This window comes from Poecilia latipinna, unplaced genomic scaffold (assembly GCF_001443285.1).
Source record: "Poecilia latipinna isolate Pla-1442-1.1 unplaced genomic scaffold, P_latipinna-1.0 Scaffold113, whole genome shotgun sequence".
NCBI lineage: Eukaryota > Metazoa > Chordata > Actinopteri > Cyprinodontiformes > Poeciliidae > Poecilia > Poecilia latipinna.
This window is the reverse complement of record NW_015112729.1, coordinates 463,431-484,574: the sequence shown is the minus strand read 5'-3', so window position 1 is coordinate 484,574 and position 21,144 is coordinate 463,431. Positions and strand designations below refer to the sequence as shown.

The 21,144-nt window shown below is 37.8% G+C and overlaps 2 protein-coding genes and 2 long non-coding RNA genes across 5 annotated transcripts; 2 read left to right on the top strand and 2 right to left on the bottom strand.

Moving 5' to 3' along the window:
- The first annotated feature begins 224 nt into the window (after positions 1 to 224).
- LOC106944810 (inhibitor of nuclear factor kappa-B kinase subunit alpha-like) lies at positions 225 to 10,104 on the top strand. Its single transcript, XM_015028078.1, has 22 exons — positions 225 to 510; positions 1,858 to 1,980; positions 2,073 to 2,167; positions 2,288 to 2,405; positions 2,526 to 2,595; positions 2,678 to 2,766; positions 2,871 to 2,960; positions 3,046 to 3,170; positions 4,178 to 4,285; positions 4,377 to 4,512; positions 4,613 to 4,813; positions 5,826 to 5,928; positions 6,376 to 6,499; positions 6,574 to 6,725; positions 6,816 to 6,877; positions 6,970 to 7,079; positions 7,292 to 7,341; positions 7,992 to 8,100; positions 8,197 to 8,344; positions 8,438 to 8,490; positions 9,194 to 9,293; positions 9,698 to 10,104. The coding sequence occupies exons 2-22, from the start codon at positions 1,876 to 1,878 to the stop codon at positions 9,749 to 9,751; spliced, it is 2,202 nt and encodes a 733-aa protein (XP_014883564.1). The 5' UTR covers positions 225 to 510; positions 1,858 to 1,875; the 3' UTR covers positions 9,752 to 10,104.
- LOC106944813 (uncharacterized) lies at positions 4,822 to 11,668 on the bottom strand. Its single transcript, XR_001424410.1, has 3 exons — positions 11,231 to 11,668; positions 10,638 to 10,781; positions 4,822 to 4,953 (listed from the first exon to the last, which is right to left on the bottom strand). It is a non-coding gene; the product is annotated as an uncharacterized LOC106944813 (long non-coding RNA).
- On the top strand, positions 10,767 to 15,300 carry erlin1 (ER lipid raft associated 1). 2 transcript variants are annotated; one of them, XM_015028079.1, is made up of 12 exons: positions 10,767 to 10,859; positions 11,675 to 11,803; positions 12,356 to 12,437; positions 12,713 to 12,759; positions 12,860 to 12,921; positions 13,018 to 13,143; positions 13,280 to 13,353; positions 13,533 to 13,591; positions 13,713 to 13,804; positions 13,883 to 13,972; positions 14,038 to 14,117; positions 14,837 to 15,300. In XM_015028079.1, the coding sequence occupies exons 2-12, from the start codon at positions 11,691 to 11,693 to the stop codon at positions 15,014 to 15,016; spliced, it is 1,005 nt and encodes a 334-aa protein (XP_014883565.1). In that variant the 5' UTR covers positions 10,767 to 10,859; positions 11,675 to 11,690; the 3' UTR covers positions 15,017 to 15,300. The 2 variants fall into 2 exon arrangements, with proteins under 2 accessions (XP_014883565.1, XP_014883566.1); XM_015028080.1 differs by having other exon boundaries at positions 10,843 to 10,933.
- A 3,286-nt stretch (positions 15,301 to 18,586) lies between these two features.
- On the bottom strand, positions 18,587 to 20,176 carry LOC106944814 (uncharacterized). Its single transcript, XR_001424411.1, has 2 exons — positions 19,882 to 20,176; positions 18,587 to 19,796 (listed from the first exon to the last, which is right to left on the bottom strand). It is a non-coding gene; the product is annotated as an uncharacterized LOC106944814 (long non-coding RNA).
- Positions 20,177 to 21,144: the final 968 nt, after the last annotated feature.

Genomic DNA, 21,144 nt, shown 5'->3' with positions numbered 1-21,144 from the left:
AGTTACTTTTTGTAGTAACAAAAAGTTACTACTTTTGTAGTTTATGGAACATAAACTGTTCCATAAACAGTTTATGGAACAGTTTATGGAGTTTATGTACTCTTTGTTTTGTCTTACTTGAATGTGAGACAAAAGAGAATAAAAAATCTCAACAATTAATACAAAAACACGCGTATCACATGTTGCACCAAATGTCACGTTTTTCAGTAGTGCGAAACACGCATGCGCAGAGCTCCGCTCCTTACTTTCACTTTATCGCTGACGTTGGAGTCGGTGAAGTCACTCTCTGTAAATTCCCACCTAAAACAACAACAAACTGTATACTCAAACTTCACCTTTACAGCCATGGTAATCTGGTGAAGTTATCATTTGGCCGGGGCACCGTCTTCTTACACAGACACTAAAATGAACAGAACCCGTAAACAACATGGTTAGCTAACTGAAGAGACAATGTTCTGACAGAAACAACAAGCGGTTTTTGGCAAGTGGCGACTCTAACCTCAAGGGAAGGTGAGTTTAAAAGGTTTGTAGTGCGATGGTTACCTTTAAGAGACCTATTGTTTTATATAATGACGGTGTTTTAAGGTTTTTAAACTTTAGCGATACTGATATTGAGTACTACAATAACAGCTGACCAAAATAGCTTTGTAGCCCCAGTAACCAAGTCTGAGGTGGCATCCTTTTATGGATACTCATAAGATGTAAAATCTTTATTATGTTGTTATTTTCATGTGAAATATAGTGTAGCAGTCCTTGTACAAATGTGTGTTTTTTTTTAGTTTTGACAAGTAATATCGGCTGTACCCCTTTAAGATTTAAGATCTAATCTTAAAGCCATAAATTTGTTTCACAACTCAATAAATTAAACGTCATTGAAAAGTGAATGTATTTCAATAGTTTAACAGGATAAGGGAAACTCACATTTCTTAGTTTATTTACTCACAGACTGTCGGTTTAAATTACTATGGCTTACAGTTGTTTCTCCGAAAATTATAATATTTTCAAAAAATAAAACATTTTCTAAAACTGAAATGCTGGCCTTTTGAGACTTATGTCCACATATTGTACAGTAAATACACTGCGTGGCAGGTGTTCCTTTTACATAAAACACTTCATCAATGGGGCGTGGCATGAAGAAGACACACCTGCCCAGGTTATTTTAAAGGTAGCTTCAACCACATCTGGATTGTTGGGTCTGACGCTCTTCATCACTGTATCACATACATTTTCTATAGGGTTTTGATAGTGAAAATTTGCTCTCCTAGAAAACACAGAGATATCATGATCACTAAAGCAGGTATTGGCACTTATGGGCACTGATTTAATTTTCTGCTCAGAATGGGTGTTGCTTCTCAATGCTGTCTCAGCTGCTATTATCCCTGTTGCTTCTGCACGTTTTCCCTCCACTCAACTTTCCATTCATACGCTAGGAGAGAGCCATCTATTGACGGCCAGCTTCTATAGGAATTACATCATAAAATAGCCAAAGTAATAAGAAGTTTATAAAAACAACAGTGGTTGACTTCAACATATTGGGATTTTATAAAATTAAACATAATAAAACGGAGAATACACGTAAACACATTGCAGACTGAGAACATAAATAACTCAGTTAGGCTTGAAAATCAAGAAATAAAAATAATTTTTAAGTTGGTCTTAAACATCGTAATGTGAAGAGACAGGTTGTTACAACGTTTAGGCACAGCTGCAACAAATCTGATCATCTGATCTCCTTGAACATTTGGTAGTGTATAGAGTTATGGATGATTTAACATACTAAAGCACCGAGTCAGCTTCACACTATAGTCCCACACTGTCAGGACTTACAATGCCTTATCTGGTTTTTAATGTTTACAGTTGAATTATTTGCACACCATGGAGCGTCCTACGCTGAAAAAGAGCCTGACGTGCATCAATTGGACAAATAAAGAAAGACTCGGGATGGGAGGCTTTGGGCATGTCTATCTGTACCAACACAATGTAAGTTTTAAACAATCCATCTGTTGTCCTGAAGAGAATGAAGTCCAGGCTGATCCTTCTCAAATTTTACCCCTCGTCTATTCTCGGAGCAGGAGACGGGAGACAAGATTGCTGTGAAACTTTGCCGCCTGGACCTGAGTGTGAAGAATAAAGAACGCTGGAGCAGAGAGATTCAAATCATGAGGAAGTGAGGGTTTTATTGTGTGATTGTGTTGGTCATGTAGTCTGTTAATAATTTACACTGCACATCTTAAACTTGCCACAAAAAAAACAAAAAAACATATTTGTTACCATTTTTGTTTTACAGGCTGAACCATGTGAATATTGTTCAGGCCAGAGAAGTTCCAGAAGATGTGACCTCCATCGCTCTCAATGACCTACCTCTGCTCGCCATGGAGTACTGTGTCAAAGGAGATCTACGCAAGGTACCAAAGGATTGTTTTATAAAGAACATAAATAATTGTTTTTGTTTTTCTGTTTTTTTTTTTGTTTTGTTTTGTTTTTTTTTTACTTTGGAGCTTAACAGATCAAGTGATTTTATTTAGGTGCTGAATAAACCAGAAAACTGTTGTGGACTGAAGGAGAGTGAAGTCCTGTCACTTCTCAGTGACATTGGTAAAGTTTTCACTTTGATTAAAAGCTCACTTAAATTGCATATTGATGATATATGTAAACTGACTTTATGTTGTGAAAACAGGCTCTGGTATCCAGTATCTCCATGAAAATAAGATTATTCACAGAGACCTAAAACCAGAGAACATCGTTCTGCAAGAGACTGATGGAAAGGTCTGCAATTTTTCTATTTTCTTACAGGCATTTTGCCAGTGTAGTGTATTGTTACTCCTTTGTTCAGTGTTTAACTGTATAAAATGTGGTTTTCTGCTCTGCAGCTTGTCCATAAAATCATAGACCTGGGATATGCAAAAGATCTGGATCAAGGAAGCCTTTGCACATCCTTTGTTGGGACTCTTCAGTACCTGGTAAGTGAGTGTTGCATCAGTGACTGTTGTCTTCTCAGAAAATAGTCCGAAATCTTAAGCTTAACCTCTTGTGTATGTGTGACAGGCTCCAGAGTTGTTTGAGAACAAGCCATACACTGTGACGGCGGATTACTGGAGCTTTGGGACGGTTATTTTTGAATGCATTTGCGGTTTTCGACCCTTTCTGCACAGCATGCAGCCAGTACAGTGGTAAGTCAATAATACATAATCGTTTTATACTTGGGATCTCAAGAGACTTCCAGGTTAGGTAGAATTGTTCATTTCCAGCAACTCATTAATTTTGATAAAGATGTAATGATGTCCACCGTATTATCCTGTGTAACCAGCCAAAGGTCATCGCTGTCAAAGCTGGCTGTTCGTAACAAATGATTGGAAAGTTGAGCGGAATATTCTCCAAGCTGTTTAGACTCTGCCGAGAAACACGACAAAACCTTCAGGCGGTCGCGCATACCATCTGTAACAAAGTTGAACTGCCTGCACAACCTGTTTATGGTCCAGGTGTTTCCTCATGCTGCCAGAAAGTGACACTGTCTCCAACCAAACAATGATGTTTTTATTGGAGAAGCGAACGGTTTGTGGTGTCAAATATCATGCAAATAAAGAGGGCAGCAAATTTCCAAATGATGACTTTTGACGTCTTTCTTGACTTGAACGAAACAGATCTGATAATAATTCAGCAGGAACATCACAGTACTCAAGAGTTTACTGACTAAGAAACCCAAATAATATTAAATGTGCTTCTCTTACTCTGAACAGATAGATAAATCATTTCAAGAAAGAGGTGAGACATGATGCGTGAAAAGCGTAAAATATGGCCAGGCAGGACTGCAGAGGTCCATCTCAGGATTGTGGCACACCCTGCCAGAAGATAACCACATTTGGCTCCGAGGCCAGAGTTTGATTCTTCCAGTTCCTCGATCTACTTGCTGGAATATTCTGCAGTCAGTTAAAGCAAATACATGTTGAGATTTATTTCTGATGACGACATGAGCTTGTCAAATAGGCTAGTTAAAAGTTTAGTAACGGTGAGCTAAACGACTTTTAGAGCTTGTAACAAATTGAAGCTTTCAGAAAGAGGATAATGTGATTGAAGATAAGGGAGCCGGCACTGCATACGAGTCAGAGAAAGGCTCCTTTTGAACATTTTGAGGGATTTAGAATCTTTTTTTGATTTGCATATTTTCTTTGTTTTGTAGGATAAACAAAGTCAAGAACAAAAGTCCTAAAGACATTATGGCGGTAGAGGACATGAATGGAGAAATTCGGTTCTCAGCACATGTGTCATATCCCAACAACCTGAGCAAGTAAAGACAGAGATACACTTTTTTCAGATCTACCAGTGAAGAAAAACTAGTGTCCCAAATATGTGTGTGTGTGTTTTGTCTCTGTTACCAGGCCGCTACTGGAGCCAATCGAGAGTCTCCTTCGGATGCTCCTACTCTGGGATCCTGCTTCCCGTGGCGGAGGTCCGGATCCAAAATCAAACAAGCCACAATGTTTCACCTTACTGGACAATATTCTCAACATGAAGGTTGAAAACATGAATTGCATTCTTGCCTGAAAGCTTTTGTCTAAACTACAGGCAAGCGAATCTCTTCTGAACTATTAACATTCTGCTTGTGTTGTTTCAGATTATGCACGTCTTGGACATGACGTCAGCCCAGCTGCACTCGATGGTTTTGGGCGTCGACGAGAGTTTTCTCTGCCTGCAGCGTCGTCTGGAGGCTCAGACTCAGGCGCACATCTCTCCTGAGAATCAGGAGCTGCTGCTGGAGACGGGAAACACCCTCGACCCACGGTGGGCGCCCATGCAGTGTCTGCCAGACGGTTTGGTATGTGACACAAATCAGTCAGACATATAGTTGCTTATGCTGCTGTGGCAAACAGTGGACACTGTTGTTAAAATAGTCCTGTTCTTTGTCTTTGATTTGAAGCAGTGAATTTATCTTTGTTTTTGTGGAACTTTGTGTTTCTGAAAAGGAACAAGGTGTGTGATTAGTTTGCGACAACAATCAAAGCAGTGGATATGAAGTGAGCATGGAAATCGTGGTGTAACGGTAACCCACATGTACCAAATAAATGTAGTGTTGTTTTATACCTGAACATATGCAGATTGTTTACTGCTAACTTTAAAAAAGTGACATCAAAACTAAACAGACAGGACTGTTCCTAAACTCTGTTGTTTGGGAACGTTAAGGTTTCTCATTCCTTCATTATAGACACCTTTTAAGAGCAATAAGATATGTAGCTTGCTCTGCACTTAACTGAAGGAATGTCAACCTGAATGCTAGAATTCCTGGTATCAGCTAGAGTCCAAATCCAGGTGACTGCACCAAAATGCTACACAGCATATCAGATTCAATCATGACTAGAGGGGAGTTCCCAACAGCTGCATTTATGGAGCATTCAAGTGCAGCTTGTACACTAGACTGTCTTAATATCAAAACAACTCCAAGGTGATTTTATTCTCAAATGTCTGCATAGTCTAATTACAAAAATCCATCCACTAGCCCCTCCTTCTATGTCTCCCTCCCCAGTTAATTCTATTGTAGCTACTTTTTATTTGTCTATCTTGGTTGAATCAAACTAAAGCAAATACCAAACTGATTTTGTTGTTGTGTGTTTAGTTTTTTTTTTTTTTTGTGTACCATTACAACTCTAATGAAAATTATAGACTACAATTTGTTTTCCTTCAGATTATCTGGCCATACCTCCACGTTATCTGGGCAATGTACTTTTAAATTCTATTACTTTATCAAAAACTAAGAATAGACTTGCACCCAATGTCGGTGTCTTTATTTTGTTTTTTCTTTTTTTTAAAGTATTATTTCTTGGCTCTTTTAGCGTGGCTGGGACACCTCCATAGTGTTTCTGTTTGATAAGAGCCTTACCAAGTACTCAGGACCCCTGACTGCCAGACCCCTGCCAGACAGTGTTAACTTTATCGGTAAGACATTTTAACTCTATTCAACAGGATTTTTTTTTTTTTTTTTTTACTTCTGGAAAATTTTAACAGTTAAATTTTAGAAATAGTTAAAATTTCATTGTGTAAAATGTGCAAGATTTTGACCTTTTATAAGACGCTGTTCAGACATGGTAGGAACACACGTTCTGACTGATTTAGATGACGGTAGTCAAGCCTCTCTAATCACGCATGTTGTTATAATCTGACCTGAATTATCAGATCCATGTTTCCTGCTTTGCTTGCAAATAAACACACAGTCACTCCATACAGTGGCACAGTAGCAACGGAATTGCATTTGCATTTCAGTTTCTCCACAACAGCAAAAACATCAGACTGCTGCCAGCTGCTCCACACATGTTTATTGTTCACTGAGATATATAATTTGGTTAAATGTCTATTTATTTTTTATGCCTCCTGTTTTATGCTCAGTCAGGGAAACAAAGACACAGCTGCCCCTGTCTCCTCTTAGAAAGGTGTGGGGGGAAGCCCTCAGCTACATATGTGGTCTTAAGGAGGACTACCTGCGGCTGTACCAGGGGCAGAGAGCTGCAATGTAAGTGCCTCAAAACGCCCTAAACTCAACTAACTCATTTGAACTTGCTTACTGTATTATCCATATGTCTGCAGGTTAAGTCTGCTGCGTTACAACTCCACCTTGACGCAGTACAAGCACCGCCTCTTCTCCTACTCGCAGCAGCTCCACGCTAAGCTAGCCATCTTTAAGACCAGCATCCAGCAGGATCTCGAGCAATACACCAAGCAGAGCAACAGCGGCATCTGTCAGTAGTGATTCATTTCTTCCTGTGATGCATGCAGTTGTTTTTCTGAAAACTCAAGTGAACTTCCTGCTTCTGTGTGTTTATGTGAAGCCTCAGAGAAGATGCAGCGGGCATGGCAAGAAAATGACAAGAAGGCTGATGGGTTTACACAGGTGTGGGATCTGTAAACATCGTGGTGGCATAACACAATGCAGTGCTCTTGAAGAAAATAAAAATCAGTGCTAAGGAATATTTTGTGCTGTAGGTTGCAAACGTGTCGGGTCTTGACGAAGAGATATTGGCGCTACATTCTGAAATTGTGGAGCTGCAGCGGAGTCCGTTTGCCAGGAGACAAGGAGATGTGATGGAGAAGTTGTCAGTAGCTATTTTTTTGTTATTTTTTGCAAGTGTCCATATATTTATGACGTTGTTTCTTTCTTCTCTGTCAACTGACTTTAATTGTTTAATCCAGTGATTATGCTGAATAAAAGCTTTAAAGAGCTATAAAAATGTATAAATGTTATAAAATAATAACACAAAAGTGATAATGGTGGTGCTCACTTGTTTACTGTTTGTCTCTTTTCCAGGGAAGAAAAGGCTGTTGAACTCTACAAGCAACTGAAAACTAAATGCAAAAGTTGGTACAAAAATTACAGATTCAAAACGTCAAATTTCTGCTACCTGGAATTGAAAATATTAGAATAGAATTTAATAGAAAAATGCTTTATCATGATATATTTATCAGACAGAATTCTACATCGTAGTTATTTCAGTTTATTTTCAACATTTTGTTTAATGGATGATTAATTGAGACCAATGAAAAGCGCATTTTTAGTACAAAAATGTGAACTTGCTTAAAGTGTGTCCAAGTATATAAAATATCTATTCTATACTTGATATAAGCTCTTTTTAATCAGCTTCTGGGTTAAAGAAGGCAGTTGGACTGTGATACACTGAGGTGTTATCCAAACTTTTTCTGCTACCGTTTTTCCTTCCACTCAACTTTCTATTAATGTGTAAACTTTCTTGTGGATGGTGTCCATTACTTGCTGATGGATAGCTGTTTTCCCTATGATTGTGTTAGGAATAACATGGCATTGACATAAGAGTTTTTAATCATTTTCCCATTGGTTTTATGTAATTTTGGTTTTTAATTATCTTTAAGCGATCACCATCAAATTTAACGGCTGTGGAACACTTTAAAAATCAAACTGTGTATAATTCCTTTTTATAATGTATCTGACTTTTTGAACTGAATTACTGAAATAACTAACATGTTTCCTGCAGGTAACGACCCTCCACATGGCTACAGTGATAGCTCAGACATGGTGCGGACGATACTACAAACCGTTCAGAATCAGGACAGAGTTTTAAAAGACCTCTACACTCATCTAAGGTAATTTATTTGCATGTTTTATTCAGGCACACTAACAAACTGGTAAATCTCAGTGCAGCTGAATGGCCGTTTTGTTGCGTTTCTATCTTTTTGTAGTGCGATCCTGATGTGTAAGCAGCGCATCGTGAATTTATTCCCTAAACTAGAAAAGGCCGTTGTGAATATCAAAGCTGCGGAAACTGAAGTGATGCAAATGCAAACAAAGAGACAGAAAGAGTTCTGGTTCCTTCTCAAGATTGCTTGTGTAAGTATGTCAAAAGAGCTCAAAAAATACTGCTAAAAATGAAATCTAGTCATGTAGCTTTGTACCTTACATAGTGTGTGGTTTTGTCTGCAGGCTCAGAGCAACTCTCAGCTGTCGTCACTTAAACAAAAACAGCCAAGTGACGGGTAAGATCTATTAAATGCTCACGTCATTGTGTTGCAATTAATGTTATTTCTTGTCTTATTTTATTTTTTTACATTTGTGTGAATGTACATGCTTTCATTTGTCTTTCACTTTGCTATTGGTGCAGCTGAATTTCCACAATGAGGGACAATAAAGGATATTTCTATTTCTATACTGTGCAAAGACAAATAGCCAAAAGTCCCTTCCTCTGTTCATTCAACCTTGTGAAATTTTACAGGAAGAGAATAAGTGCTGCTCGAGTAGCTAAAGTCTTTGCACAGTTTTCCCTTTTGAATAAATGTATTTACTTGTTTCATTTTTAAAATGTATTAGTAATAATGGCCCTGCGACAGACTGGCGACCTGTCCAGGATGTACCCCGCCTCTCGCCCGGAACGTTAGCTGGAGATAGGCACCAGCACCCCTCCCGACCCCACTGAGGGACAAGGGTGTTCAGAAAATGGATGGATGGATGGATAGTAATAATGTGATACTATAGTAAATTATTTGTTTAATAAGTGTGGAGTCTGTTGGATCCTGTGAAAAATCTAAATCTTTAATGTCCTGTTTTTTTTTTTTTGTTTTTTTTTGCTTTCCTTCTTTCACAAATATTAGTATAACCACACAGCAGGTGATCTGGTCTTTTAAGTTTAGGATTGTTGAAAAAAGAGAACTTCCTGCAGATTTAGCCTCTTGTCTTTTTCAGTGAAACGGTTCAACAGCTTCTGGATGAAAATCAGCGCTACCTGAATCATCTTACAGCCCTGATGCAAGATGTCACCCAAGAATTGAAGCCAACTGTTATGGTCAGTACAAAGCACCTAATCATTATGCTAACTGATGCGTAGAAGTACTGCAGGTAGGGAGGTGAGTCGATTAAGTAAGTTAGGCACACGACTCCTAATTTTTACCTATTAGTTAATCTTTAGTTGAAAAAAAATGATGTCTTAGCCTAGAGTTTTTTTTTAATGGCTGTAGGGATTGAACAGATTTCTTTTACTCCTCTTTTTAAACACTTTTACTTCGCAATGCAAGAAGACACCTTTCTCATTTAACACAGTACAAATGATCAACCTTTTAAATGTATATTTCGGTAAAACTGTAAATCTTAAATTTGAAGTTATTTTTTAAAAGTAATGTTAGTAGTGTTAGCGTAAGTGAAAGGTTGTTGGTAAGTGATGTTTTAACAGTTTTTTTTCTTTCTGCACAGGATCAGGACTGGAGCTGGGTTGAGTTCGGAGCAAACAAAGTTGATTCTCAGTAGCTCTAAAGAGCTTTCAAAGATCGTATGCTTTGATAAGTACTTTTCCTGGGGTTAAACTATCCGACATCTTTCTGTTTTGAGTTGTGTTATTACTATGAATCCTATAAGACAATAATATATGAAACATCATGACAAAGTAAGCTATGCATGTTTTAGGTTCATATATTACAGAATGTTAGTGAATGTTTTCAGCTGGAATGTATTTATTTTTTTCGAAATTGATTCGAGTTACACTGTTTTCGATAAAACTGTGCACGGTGAAATGTGAAGAGTGTTATAAATGTTGAAGACATGCAATGATTCACCTCTGTTTTCTGTATTGCTTACCCCTTCTAACTATAAATGCAAACCATATAAAGGCTGCTGGTAATATTTTCAGAAAGTTATTCATATACCAAAAGGGGACGAGAGAACAGAGCTAAAAAAAAAAATTCAAAATGCTAGGTTAAAAGAATGAGTATAATATAAGAAACATAACCATCTCATGAGAAATCATGTGAAATACTTTTCTGAACTGTAAAGGGTTGAGATTGCAGAATGAGCGTGAGATTTATTTGTTAATAGCCCAAATGGTGGCAGTTCTTAGTCTTGATGCAGTTAATGAAAAGGCAGGGGGCGGGAGGGAGATTTTTACTTTTTGACTTGCTGATTAGCACTCCTCAAAGCCAAGCAAAAGAAAATTGGCTGGTTCTGATATCTATATATTTTCAATGTATCATCAATGGTTACTCTTATCTCCACTGAAAAACCAAAAGGAAAACAACATTTCCGAGGGTGGAAAAAATAACATTCTTTCAGGAACTAAAAGGTTGACTGTCAACGTGCCTGCACGCAATCTCAAAAATATTCTTATCTTAGAAAAATAAACTTCAACCTGCATACTTACGCTTTCACTTTAAATGAAAGTGTTGTACAGAAGAAAGAACAGTTCAGGAGCCTGAAGACCCGGTTCTTTAAGGTGATCTGCGCCCAAAGATCCGGATCTCAGAAAGCATTCGGAATTCCCAGCCCAGCCCAGGATCGCTGACAGCTGCGGGAGGAGGAGGCGGTGTGAGGGGGATGGGTCGGTGAAAGATAAAACCAGAGGTGGAGACGGTTCGATATTGTGGTAAATTTATGTCAATAGTCAATCGTTTACTTTGTCGCTTACATGGTTATGTTTATGTTTCAGCAATGTAGAAGGTGAGGTAGTTTGTTAGCTTTCTGCTAAAGTTAGCGTTAAGCTCACTATGCTGACAGTTGCTGACTTCCGAACAAGATAATGAGAGCTAGCTAGCTAAGTCTGCCTACCAGGCTAGCCTGATCAAACTAATGCTCGGTCAGCGTCTCTTATCTGCTGCGTTGACTACTCTGATGCATAGGTGTAGTAAAAATGTGCTATCCTGTTATTTCAAATTATATTTAACAGTTTCAGTATTACACTCATCCTACAAGCTAATCATTTCTTGTTAGCATTAGCCTAGCCTTACCTAAACTCACCTGATTTGACGATAGGATACATTATACTTGCTGAGTGAACAGTTGTGCTGTGGGGATCTCCAAATTGCAAATGAAGGATATTGTAGGTCCATTTTTACGTCTTTTTAAATTAAACTGTGGGCTTCATCTACATACACCGTCTATATATTATCTTTCTCTTTATCATCAAGGTCTCATGGCTCAAATATTTCCTCTGCAGCTTTTGGTTGCCTTGTTTATTGAACAGGGTGGACAGGGCAATTTGTTACTTAGAGGTCACAAGCTGCATCGAAACCTTTCAAAATCAGACTTTCAGCATTACTTCCAGCAATAGTTGGCCAAGAAATGGGAAGTGGCTGGGCGCTTGTCTGCAGACAAGTTTCTGTGTGTCTGAACGCATCAGTTATTTATGGTTTGATTGACACACAAACAGTTAGCTGTTTATGCTTCTTTCTTTTCCTGAAGGTGACAGCAAGTGAGGATGACGATGCCGCATGTAGGGGCAGTATTTGCAACAATGGCAGGGATGATGGCCATCCTTTTGCACTCCTCTATTCACAAGATAGAGGAAGGACACCTTGCTGTTTACTACAGGTATTGTATGTAAAAATATGGCTTTATTTGACACTTTAAGATGTTAAAGTAGATGATATCACAAGACTTTGCATTTCTCTTTCTACAAGATCAGTCAGAATAAATAAGTTGTCATATTTAAGAGGAACGGTTCATACACAGCTGTTGATCAGGATTTAACTGTTATTTCAGAACTGATTAATTAGTGTTAACATTTTCTGCTAGTGATTGGTGCCATTCACCAGTATCTGCATCTTTACTGTAATTAAGAGATTTCCTGATGATTGCAAGCGAGTATAGTCGAGGGTTTAAAGGAGTTGGACATCTGACCATGCAAATAAAAACCATAGTATCTTTCTGGTACTAAGAAAAAGCGTTAACTTTTAGTCTTCAGTCTGTGATGGCATCCACATAGTGTAGCCTGCTGGTTTAGATCAAACTGCCTCCAAAACTTAAGTCAAAACTCCACTTACACACACTTTGTGTGCTTGTGTGTGAATGTCTTTCTTAATTTTGCAAGTGTCCATGTATGTGGTCAATTCTGACCAAAGCATTTGTTTGTGTTTGTTTCAGAGGTGGCGCGTTGCTGACCTCTCCCAATGGCCCAGGATATCACATTATGCTGCCTTTCATCACCACATACAGATCAGTGCAGGTAATTTCTTTTTTTTTTTTTTTTAATAGAGGGGTTGAAAAGGTCTCAAGTCCTTCAGAGATGATTAAGATTTACATTGTCATCACAGAGCCACAATATAAAAAAATTATGTTTCTGACAAATAATTCCAAGGACATTAATGAACTTGTGCATTTTATGTATTTGACAACATTACATTGTTGTTTTAATATGTTTCAACACTAGTGTTACTTTACAACAATTTGGGCGTTTAATAAGATATTATAAAAATGTGTATTATTGGGTCTCTGTTTCAGACTACGCTTCAGACCGATGAGATCAAGAATGTGCCTTGTGGAACAAGGTACGCTCACACTTACCGATACAGTGTCTTTTTGGAAACAGACCCCACATCCAGAAAATTATATTATAATTTTTTTTTTCTGTTCTCTTTCTCTACACAGTGGAGGTGTGATGATTTATTTTGACAGGATAGAAGTGGTTAATATGTTGGTCCCTTCAGCAGGTAAAACATGTTAAAATGTCTTTTAACATGCACATTCACCTGACTATCCTTAGTCTGCATCGTTTTTGCTTTAACGGTCTGAATCTGTGTTTTCAGTGGTGGATATTGTTAGGAACTACACAGCTGATTATGACAAAACTCTAATTTTCAACAAAATTCACCATGAACTGAACCAGTTCTGCAGCGTGCACACTCTGCAGGAGGTCTACATCGAGTTGTTTGGTAAGAAATTGGCTTTGCTTTAATGTAGTTTTTAGTTTGTATGTTGGTTTTTTTTTTTGTTTTTTTTTGTTCTTCCTAACCCCTTCAAGTGGTATTGATTGCATGTTGACACAATTTGCCTTTTTGTGTCTCACAGATATTATAGATGAGAATCTGAAGACTGCATTACAGAAAGATCTCAATGCGATGGCACCTGGACTAACAATTCAGGTATTTAAAACAAAAAAAAAAATGCTTCACTTGAATTGTGATTTCTTCATTTCTCTACTTCATGACACAAAGTTGGTAAATGATTAATCATTGAACTTTGACTAAACTGTAGAAATATTCAATTTTATCTCAAAGCATATTGTTTTTCTTTCCTCTTTTCGTTCACTTGTTGGTTAAAGGCAGTCCGTGTTACCAAACCAAAGATCCCAGAAGCTATCAGGAGGAACTTTGAACTCATGTGAGTTTTTAACCCTTTAGTACACATTTTTTTGCGAATACCGTTATTTATTTTTATCCCACCCTCTCAGATGAAAGATGGCAAAACACTTTCCAAAACTTTTTTGTGTGTTTGTGTACAGGGAGGCTGAAAAGACTCGCCTGTTAATAACGGCGCAGACTCAGAAAGTGGTAGAAAAAGAAGCAGAGACCGAAAGGAAGAAAGCCATCATTGGTAAATCTGTTGTTTTACTGAATCTGCTAATCTCTTGTGTGCCCAGTTAACTCTTTTCTTCCCTGTTTTACCCGACAGAGGCTCAAAAGGTTGCTCAAGTAGCAGAGATCCAGTACAAGCAGAAAGTCATGGAGAAAGAGACGGAGAAGAAGATTTCTGAAATAGAAGGTTAGCGTCGCGTCTTGAGACTCTGTGACGTCCCCGATGGTTTTAAAACCGTTTCTCTGTTTTAGACGCTGCGTTCCTGGCGAGGGAGAAGGCGAAGGCTGACGCAGAATACTACACTGCTGCCAAATCTGCAGAATCAAACAGGGTAAGAAGATGAATAAATCACTTCTACAGTGGTACAGTCCCACTGGAGTACAACATCATTGAATAGCTCATTTTTGTTGCTAATAAAACTAAAAAAAAGGAAAACTGTGGATAATGAAGATTCAATGAAATATTTCTAATGGTTATTTCTTGTTTTGTTGAGTATGTGTTGGAACTAATGAAATCCCAGAATTCAGTTTCTCATAATTAAACATAAGACTAATAAAAACAGATTTCTTTTTCTTCACTGACTGTGAAAACTTCACATCGGGCCTCGTGTGAAGGCCCGATGAATTAAAAAGTTTAATTTTTAATTCAGTGAATTAATGAAATACTTATTTGACTTGTCAATAAGCGCAAAGCTGCTGTGCGGACGGGATTCAGTTTAGTCCATTTGACTGACAGAATATTTAAAGACTGCATATTATATTTGATAAATGAGGCCAGATGGCAATTTTATAGAAAAAAAACCTTCACATCCTCCTCCTACCTTTGACTTTTTTTAGCCTCTAGAAATGTAACATTTTTGATTACCCATAAAAATATCCTCCTCATCTGAGTCAGATCCTGAACCTGTTATTAACTCCTCCCACCCTTCTCAAGTCGTTCCAACACCTGCATTGGGTTTATTTTCAGCCATGCCGTGCTAAGAAACACGCTAATATTTTCATGAGACGATAAGCATTAATAATAAGCTGCTTTTCTTCTAAATCTTTGCAGCTGAAATTGACACCCGAATACCTGGAGCTCATGAAGTACCAGGCCATAGCGGGCAACAGTAAGATCTACTTTGGCCAGGACATTCCTAACATGTTTGTGGAGGGGACGAACGGCGCCGCTAAACCCGTGCCCTTGCCTACTTTACTCAAAGCTGAACCGGAACTGCCTAGAGCGAAGTAAAAAAGTCACAGTGAGTCCACAGCTGAGCCTCTGCACAGGGCAGGACGACCTGATGCAACAAAGCGGTCTTGTCACTGAACATGCGTTGCTTTGCCGCTAGTTTGGTGAACAGCACATTTCAGTCTTAAAATTACATGGCAGAGAGAGAGAGAGAAATTGAGAAGTAAGAGTTTGGGACACACAGTGTGAGTCTTACAAGGAAAGAGAACAATGCCGTCTTTATGTCTGGGAAGGTGACAAAAAGTACTTAAACCTGCTTTTTTTTTTTTCCTCTTTTTTTTTTTTATAAATCAGTGCAGCGTTCAACTTTGCTTTTGGAGCCGTTTTGATTACTTATGTGCAGCATCTGTGATTTGTGATCGCCGTTTAGCTACATTGAAACTTGACTGGTGACACTAAGTAAGTTGGATGGAGATGGTTTCCAAGTAATTCAAGTCATCTGTGCCATTTGTTTTCTTTTATCAAGTTATTGGTTGACTGTCCTCTCTTAATCCACGCCTGAGAACCAATTGATTAACACCTCATGTCCCATGCTGCTTGTGGTGAAGTTTTGGCACTTAACCTGGTTGAATACAGATGTTTCAACATTAAAGATACAATAAAAAATAATCTCATCTGTTATGGGTCCTACCTTAATCTTCCTTTGACTCGGAGATCTCAAAGCTTTGTGGAGGAGAGCAGTGGATAAATCAGATTGTTGGCTGTTTGCTTTAATTTTATGGATGATTTTTTTTTTTTTTTTTTTTTGTAATCTGTTGATTTTGCTGACTTTCTGTGACACTTACTGTGAAGGAAAAGGGACATAACTCATATTTTTTGTCTTATAAAACTAAATTAAGATGCTTAACGGGGAGTAAATCGGTAGAGGTGTGGGAATTTGTTTTGTCAGGATGTCGGCATGCTTGTTTGGTTTTGATTAACAGGGCTATGCATGTTTTTTTTTTTTTGTTGTTGTTTTTTTTAAAATTCAGATAAATAGAACCCATGATTGTCTCTTTTACACAGCTTGTTCAGATATAACTAAATGTAAATTCTCAGGACGTTTTATTCTAATCATTGTTTTGATTTATTATTGAGCAATGCTTTGCTTTACATCAGAAAAAAAAATAATAAGTAAAACAAAAAATAGTTTTCAAGCCTAAACTGAACGACTGATGAAGGTTTGATTGCACCCAACACCGTTTTGTATGCAGTCAACTCACAGTAGCTGTCTATATTGTGAGGATAAGGTTTTGTTGAGGTTGAAGTAATTGTGTAAAACTTCCAATTTTGTCATTGTTTACTTTTTCTACTCTTAAAATTTGACTGGAAACTTCTGATAATTTGCTAATGACTGTAATGTTGATGGGTTTTCAGGGTCTAATGGCAACACACATTCGTGTAATAAGCTGTTAAACATACAGTTGTGCTCAAAATATCAGCAGTGGGTTTAAAACGGAACGTTTTTAACCTCAACTTTGCTTTCCGTCTGTCCGGAATTATTATTTTTGTCCTCAGTTATTATTGAGAACAAAAATAATCAAACTTGCTGCAACTCTACAGCAAGTGAAGCTAAGGGAATATTAGGACCTTCAAACTCACACATTTAATGCATAAACTGAAGAAAATACTTGAGGTTTCAGCTCTTTGACTCGCTGGAATAATATTTGGTTATCGCTGTTCCTCAGAAGTGCTTCACATCTGTAGCATGGAGTTTACTTCTGGTTCCCGTGATCACGTATTCCGGCCTCCTCAGCGTAGGCCGGTGTTTGGTGGTTGACTGTTTTGTCTCTTTGTCCACATCTTTCTGGTTTTGGGTTCAATTATAAAGCATTTAAGATCATTTTTAGCAAAGCAGCCACCATTTAACACACTACGTTTCCACCTCCCCCCCCAAAGTCAACTTTTTAATCAAAGCACCATGAGAATATTTCTGTTGCACTCCGGTTTCATTGACCAATACATCATAGCTGCAAATTGGAAGCTCGCTGCTTCTGCCCTTAAACAAGGGTCGCTCTCTTAATTAATGACTCGGTAACATGAACGCTCATGGCTGTTGTCTCTGTTGGTTTTCTGTTACTCCACTACACCTGCCAGCAAATTATTGGCTTCCATCCAGAACAGTGATCGATCTGGTTAGTGATGTTACACTGCTATTATTTTCAACACAACTGTGTTTGTTCAGTTTTATTGTAATTTAATTTTAATATAATCCCAGGAACAAGCAGCTTCATTGTAACATAAAGGCTGATATTGCAAGTTGGTGCTAGAATTTAATGGGGTTTTTTTGGTTGTTTTTTTTTTTATGCTTTTCTTTCTGTTTAGGCTTCTTTAACTTTAATCATCTTTTGCTATACAGAATTCAAGCCTTAATTATTAAGGGGGATGGGTCACTCCCAGAGATACACTCACATCTAGTTTGTCCTATAAACTTAAAAAAAGGCACCACCTAGTGGAGTGAAAACGCAGCTTGCGGTGGACACTACTAATGCTCGTTTACCTGACCTCTACGCTCTGCATTGCTTTGGTGACGGGCTCAAATGTTGATGCAAAAGGAGGAGTATGATTCACTTATGAAATACATTTTTTTTGGTTAACATTTTGTACAATCTGTGAAATTGAAACATTGTCTTCTTGTTTTAAAAGGTTTTTATGCAGACATGTTTTCCAGTTTTGACAATGTTCTTATGTAAAAAAAATAAATAAATAAATAAATAAAACCTATTTTGGTACCTCTCCGGCCTGGTTTGATGTGTGAGTGTGTGTGGGTTGGTTGATGGGTGGGTGGTCAGTGTGTAGTACTCCTCAATGCCAGCAGATGGTGTTTACAGCGTGCTGAACAAAGGCAGCCAGCCTCATACATTGTGCTTTAAAAAAAGGAAAGATTTAGCAAGTAGAGGAAGTTGGTGAGAAATAGTCCAGCTATGGGGTTACTGCGTATGGAAAATATGCAATTTTGAAAGGATGCAGAAGTTGAATATGTTTGAGAAATGGAGAGCACTGACACTTCATACCGTCTTTAAAATCAGAAGCACTCATCTATGATTTTTTTTTTTTTTTTTCCAATTTCCTCCAGTGCTGCATGTTGTCTGACTGGACTTTATGGTGAAATAAGTGACCAAGCCTGTAACATTAGCTAACTTCAATTTGCGTCATTGGCCAGTAAATCCTGTTTAAAGCACTGAAAAGTCTTTATTTTGAGATCTTCAGTAGTTTTTTTAAGCTTTTTAAATGTTTGCTGATTATTGGCTCCTTTTTGATCCCGTTTCATTTTCCTACATCAGCTTCTTTGGAATCTAGTTATTGGATTTAAATTGTTTGTGTCAAAGCTTTCACAGAGGCACAGTGCATTCCTATTACTTTAAATCTGTAAATTGCCAAAGATGAGAGTTTGAGGATCATAAATTAGCATCTTTCATCGCAGTTCTTTAAAAAAACTGTCAAATAGCGGCTTGGTGAGCACTGTGTCTCCACTAATTTGTGGAGGACAAAATGCAAAGAATATGAGTATTAACAGTGTCTGACAGTCACGTTTTAAGGAGCTGCAAATAAAAACTGACTCATCCTCTAAGGTGTGGCCTACGTGTTTTGTTTTTTTTAAGCATCTGTACATTTGAGATGCATCAGGGGAGGAAAAACAGCTTAGCCATAAATAATTTTCTTAAAGACCAGCTGGCAGAAATCTCTGACTTGTCTACAATAAAACATGAAGATAAAAGATCCTTAAGTGTTATTGATTGTTGCTGCATCATCAAGAAAAAACTATGACCTTATGCAGTTTATGCACATATAAACCGCAAAAGGTTTATGTGTGCATAAACAGTTTACACACCTCTGTCAAAATGGGGTGTTTATGTAGTGTAACAAATTACACCAGAATAACCATTTTAGGACTTTTCTGTACTCTGAATGTAACATGCACCCTGCACAATTCAACTGAAACTGATCCAGAGAAAAATGTAAAAAGGCTGCAATGATCAGGTTGCATATGCATCCTTAAATGCTGCATTGAATCATCCTTTGATTTAACTTCACACACACACGCACATTTTTTTCACTGTGGGAACTTTACATTGACTTCCATTCATTTTCTAAAGCCTAACTCTTACCCACAGACCTATAACCCCTAGCCAAAAAGCATTTCCCCTCATGGGAACCAAGAAAATGTTTGAATGTTTTAAACTTTTAAGTTATATAACAGCTTAAAAGATGTTATGTTATCAAAAACTTGCATCTTAGTGTACAGTGTTTTATATCCACTGAAATGTAACTGTCACACAGTACAGTTTACTGTGACTCATCACGTATAGATATAGTTCATAAAACAGACAACATAAGTATTTTGAACAGCTTGATGAGTGATGGCTTCCTCTCGGGCTCTCTGGAGGTCTCCGGCATCCTTTAACAATCAAATCATGAGTCCTTGCTTCCTCAGGGATTGTGGTTAACTCTTGTTTGACCCCTATTTATTTTTCCTCCTGAGAGAAATCCAATCTGTAAGTGGAGTAAATATGAATAAACTTCCATTTTGGTTCATTGCTCCACTGAAGGTCTGTTTGTTTGTCCGACAGGCTGTGCTAATTCATTTGGGTGGTCTACTCATTTGATATCCGTGTTTTTCTCTCAGGGCTCTGACGGGTCATTTCAGCTTCCTGTCTGACCTGTCACTTTTCTTTCCTTCCTTTTATCCCGGATCTACCCAAGTCATATCCTATAAGATACGACAAACCTTGGCACTTTCCAGCATGCTCATCCCCAGTTACATGAGGGTGCGGCCCCTCATCTTAGACCGAATCCGGCTCTGAGAAAGCAGTGTGATACCAGTGTGAATCGTCTGCAGTAAACTGCACTTTCAATGGTTGCTCTGTTCTGCTGATTTTTCTCACATTCTTTTCCTGTGTGTGTGCTGTTGCTTTTCCTCAGGATCCCTCACCGACAGAGCTCCTTTCTGTGTCTGTGATAATTATCAAAACATTACTCAAGACTGCTCTATAATTTACTTTTGTGTGTGTGGCTGATTCTTATCTAAGCCCCCCCTCCTTACTCTCCAACGCTGTGAAAATACATATGCCTTCTTTTGGGAAAATGATGACAATTCATACAAACCATGTCTTGTAACCTGGAAAACCGGATTAAAGCTACTAGCTCGTCTTTTCTCAACCAGTCAAACTAACTGTAGCTACAGTTTGTCATATTTAGAATATGACCTGGTAAGTTTATTTTGTTTTAAAATGTTATTTAATCAAGATCAAATCCAAAAAAAAAAAAAAAAAAAAAAAAAACAAACCTCTAAGTACATGTGTCTCTGGTGACATCACATGAGGCATTAGACAACAGATCAGAGATATTCTGTGACTATCCATTTGTATAAATCAAATTCTCCGTTCAGAGGTGTTTACTTACTTTCTGTACAGTTGCAGCAACACCTTAGAATAACGTGTGAAAATACTTAATGGATTCTTTTAGATCATTTGGCAGACATAAAAGCTGTTTGTGCAACAAACAAAGTAAAGCCGGTAATCGGTTCATATTTGTAGGTACTGCAACTTCAAAACTGCTTAAATTCTTATTATATCTGCATATAATAGCACACTATTACCCCTCCCCCACTCATTTCTGCTCACTGCTTGTCAGCTGGCTGTGACAAAACCACAACGCTTTTCTCCGCTTTTAAAAATACAGCATTTCTAGTCATGAAACAATCATATTGTGGAAACTGAAGGAGCGCAACTGATCACTTTTATGAAAATCACTTTTATGAAAATAACCATTTAAAATTGCAATTAGCAAGCCATATGAGTGGCTGTATAAGCAGCCACCTTCACGATTGTGATTCTCAAAGCCAGCAAAACTATTCACCCAGATATTATCAGCTTGTGATACTGGTGTTCCTTCGTAAAGAGTACTGATGTAAACAGGTGTAATAATATTAAAAAGGACAACTTATATAATTTCATCAGCAGCAGGAATAATTTTTCTGTTTCTGTTGCAAATATAAACACGTCTATCATGATTTTCTTTTTCTATTTTAAAATTTTGTGTAGCTAGCAGCATACAAAAATGTGCTATTCATTTTCTGTTTTTACTGCAGGACATCAGTTTCTGAGAATCTCCCTCTGACCCTCGTGTGGCGTTTACTAATACCAGCA